This window comes from Meles meles, chromosome 11, assembly GCF_922984935.1.
Source record: "Meles meles chromosome 11, mMelMel3.1 paternal haplotype, whole genome shotgun sequence".
NCBI lineage: Eukaryota > Metazoa > Chordata > Mammalia > Carnivora > Mustelidae > Meles > Meles meles.
The window spans coordinates 27,702,990-27,706,888 of record NC_060076.1 but is presented as its reverse complement, the minus strand read 5'-3'; the positions used below and the strand labels follow the sequence as shown (position 1 = coordinate 27,706,888).

The 3,899-nt window shown below is 37.5% G+C and overlaps 1 protein-coding gene across 1 annotated transcript; it reads left to right on the top strand.

Moving 5' to 3' along the window:
* Window positions 1-2,580: 2,580 nt before the first annotated feature.
* LOC123953215 (olfactory receptor 13C8-like) lies at window positions 2,581-3,540 on the top strand. Its single transcript, XM_046023262.1, has one exon. It carries the CDS (start codon window positions 2,581-2,583, stop codon window positions 3,538-3,540), a length of 960 nt encoding a protein of 319 aa, XP_045879218.1.
* The last annotated feature ends 359 nt before the right edge of the window (window positions 3,541-3,899 follow it).

The window sequence follows — 3,899 nt, the reverse complement described above, 5'->3', positions numbered from 1 at the left end:
ATCATGAGAATGTATAAACTGTTTCAATTATTAGTCAATAATAATGTATGTACGTTTTTGGCACATAGCTTTCTCTCAAGATTAAGAAGTTATCTCATGTTTGTGAAATTTCAAATAGTTGATATGAAAATTATGAATTGACCTCCACCAAATTCATTTCCTGCACCTCTTGAAATAGTTACTTTTAATTGTCTCTAGTCCATTTATATCATGATTTATTTATGTTTACCAAATATTTACCAAATTTTTAAAAATATTTTATTATTTACTTGAAAGACAGGGATTACAAGTAGGCAGAATGGCAGACAGAGAGAGAAGGGGAAGCAGGCTCCCTGCTTAGCAGATAGCCCAATGCAGGGCTCAATCCCAGGACCCTGAGGTCATGACCTGAGCCAAAGGCAGAGGCTTTTAATCCACTGAGCCACCCAGGTGCCACCAAATGTTTACTAAATGTTTAAAGAATAATAATCCCTGCTTCTTTGGATTGTTATGAATAAAAGAATTTAGATATGTATCTGGCATTGAGTAATCAATACATAAACTACTATTTTAGTATTGTCGTTTCTAATAAAACTATTAAAATGCAGATTATTAATATTACTTCTAACTCACTATATTGGTGGTTTTCAAACTATGCCGCTTAGAATCCTCTTAAACCAAACTGAGTTTGGAGAAAAAGTAATTAGGGTATGAAAGGAATAGTACTTTGTCTTCTTTGGCAAATCAGTGTAACTCCAATCAGAGAAAATTCCTTCTTTCCTTTACATGCTATGCTTCTGTATAAATTTGGTTTGCTAAAACATAATGGCTACACATCACTGGTTTAGTTACATGTGTACACTTTGAATGAAAGCACTATTATTACAGCAGATCTCTCAGTGATAGTCCTTGTATGAGGTGAAAATAAACAAATTAAGTGGAGACTACAATATATAATATTATGTCTCTATTCGTGATAAAATTGGCTTTGGAAGTATTTTCACTTTATTTCTATTAAAAACATTTATTTGAACACATTAAAAAAAACAGTTATTTGAACACGGAGGGCATGTGGAGATGGAGAGGAGAAGGGAGTTGAGGGAAACTGGAGGGGGAGATGAACCATGAGAGACTATGGACTCCGAAAAACAATCTGAGGGTTTTGGAGGGGCGGGGGTGGGAGGGTGGGGGAGCCTAGTGGTGGGTATTATGGAGGACACATATTGCATGGAGCACTGGGTGTGGTGCATAAACAAATGAATTCTGTTACAGTGAAAAGAAATTAAATTTTAAAAATGTAAGAAAAAGTCATTTGGACACATATTTCAGCACTGTATGAAGATAGTTACTGGAGTAATATAAAGATATGTCCCTCTCTTCAATGAAGCCACTGTCCTCAATGAGGCTTTGTGCAGATATGTCACCAGCAGGCCAAAATAAGCTCTGAAAAGTGCTTTGATTATACAGGACTGCATTATAATTTTGATGGTCTCTGCACACTTTTGCCAACATGGGCCCTTTCCTCCATGAAATAATATTAAAAATTATATTTTACAGCTATTTTGATATAAAGATAAATATACTAATATTATATACTAAAGGTCAAAAGTTTATCATGTTATTCAGACTTTAAAAGAAATAAAAACATTTTTATAGGTTTCTAACAGTATGGTAGGCCTACAGTGCCTATTGGATAAGGTGGCCCTGCAGCTATGGGTTGAAAATTCAGATACATATACAATCCCATCAGGTATTATTAATGAATGAAATCAACTGAGAATAACATGTTAATTGGCAACTAATATTCACTTTCAGTGGCAAGCAGATAAGAGAGAGAGGAGGGCAATCTGGTGGAATGGAGAACATGCTTCAAATCCAATGGGTAATTTGTAACTGATCTAGAAGATGGAAATTGGTATAATGATTTAAAATATTATAATTTATTTGAAAATAAGTTGAAAGTATAGATTTTTATACCATATCTCCTGCTTGTAAAATGTTGACCTCTAGTTCAAATTTACACAGTGCTGGGGCGCCTGGGTGGCTCAGTGGGTTAAAGCCTCTGCCTTCGGCTCAGGTCATGATCCCAGGGTCCTGGGATCGAGCCCCGCATTGGGCTCTCTGCTCAGCAGGGACCCTGCTTCCCCCTCTCTCTCTGACTGCTTACCTGCCTACTTGTGATCTGTCAAATAAATAAATAAAATCTTTAAAAACAAACAAACAAACAAAAAAACCCACAGTGCTGAAAAGACTGTCGAATAAAACACATCTCTCTGCTGCATCCAGGCTATAGACCGCTCACTTGCAGTCAATATGTTAAGAGGCAGAATTACTAGGAATGGCAATAAACTGGTTTGGGATCCAAATGTCCTATAATCAAATGTACTCTCTCTTAACCCTGAGAAAACCAGGTTAAGATTCCTGCTCTGGTGGCCTGGGTTTTCAGTGAGAAATCTGCCATAGACTTATACTGTTACATCCAAATATAGAACAGCAGTAACACAGAATATGATTCTTAAAAGATGTAGCTCTTGCAGATACTGCATTAACAAATTCCTATTCTACCATCCAGAGTGCTGTTGGAGAAAGAGTATATGTAAAATGGAAAGGACCAATGATTCCATGATGACAGAATTTGTCCTTGTTGGGCTTTCTGCCCACCCAAAGCTCCAGACAGTTTTCTTTGTGCTAGTTTTGTGGATGTACCTGATGATCCTTCTGGGAAATGGAGTCCTTATCTCAGTAATCATCTATGATTCTCACTTGCACACCCCCATGTATTTCTTCCTCTGTAATCTTTCCTTCCTGGACATGTGTTACACCAGCTCCTCTGTCCCACTAATTCTTGACAACTTTCTGACAGTAAGGAAAAGGGTCTCCTTTTCTGGGTGCATGGTGCAAATGTTTCTCTCCTTTGCTATGGGGGCCACAGAGTGTGTGCTTCTAGGCATGATGGCACTTGACCGCTATGTAGCCATCTGCTACCCATTGAGATACCCTGTCATCATGAGGAAAAACACCTACGTGCCCATGGCAGCTGGGTCCTGGGCCACTGGGCTTGTTGACTCAGTGTTGCAGACATCTCTTGCAATGCAGTTACCATTCTGTGCTAATAATGTCATTAACCATTTTGTCTGTGAAATTCTGGCTATCCTAAAATTGGCCTGTGCTGATATTTCAATCAATGTGATCAGCATGGCAGGATCAAATCTGATTGTTCTGGTTATTCCACTGCTAGTTATTTCTATCTCTTACATTTTTATTGTCACCACTATTCTGAGGATCCCTTCCACGGAAGGAAAACGTAAGGCCTTCTCCACTTGCTCAGCCCACCTAACGGTAGTAATTATATTCTATGGAACCACCTTCTTCATGTATGCAAAGCCCAAATCTAAAAGCTCTGTTGGTGCTGAAAATCAAGACATCATTGAAGCCCTCATCTCTCTCTTCTATGGAGTAATGACTCCCATGCTCAATCCTCTCATCTATAGTCTGAGGAACAAGGATGTAAAGGCTGCTATGAAGAACATGCTGAGTAGAAGAAACTCTGATGGAATATGAGTACCGATTTACACTATGTGACTGAGTATCCAAAGCTGCTGCAGACACAAAATCTGAAAAGAGAAAATGACCACGTGAAAACAAATTCACCACATGGCATTCAAAATCATCTGACAGAAAAATTTTGGTGGCTGTTGTTACTATTAGCTTTTTGTTGTTAAAATAGAAACAAAACATGTTTCTGGTTTTAAAATACTAATATGGAAATGCAAAAAAAATCTCTTTAAAGAGCCCAGGCAAAATATAGTCACTCTGAAAACTTCAGAAAGTAATACAGGAAAAAGGTGCACTAAAAACACCTGAAACTAATATAATACTGTACATTACTTAACAGGAATTAAAATAAAAACTTTAAAAAG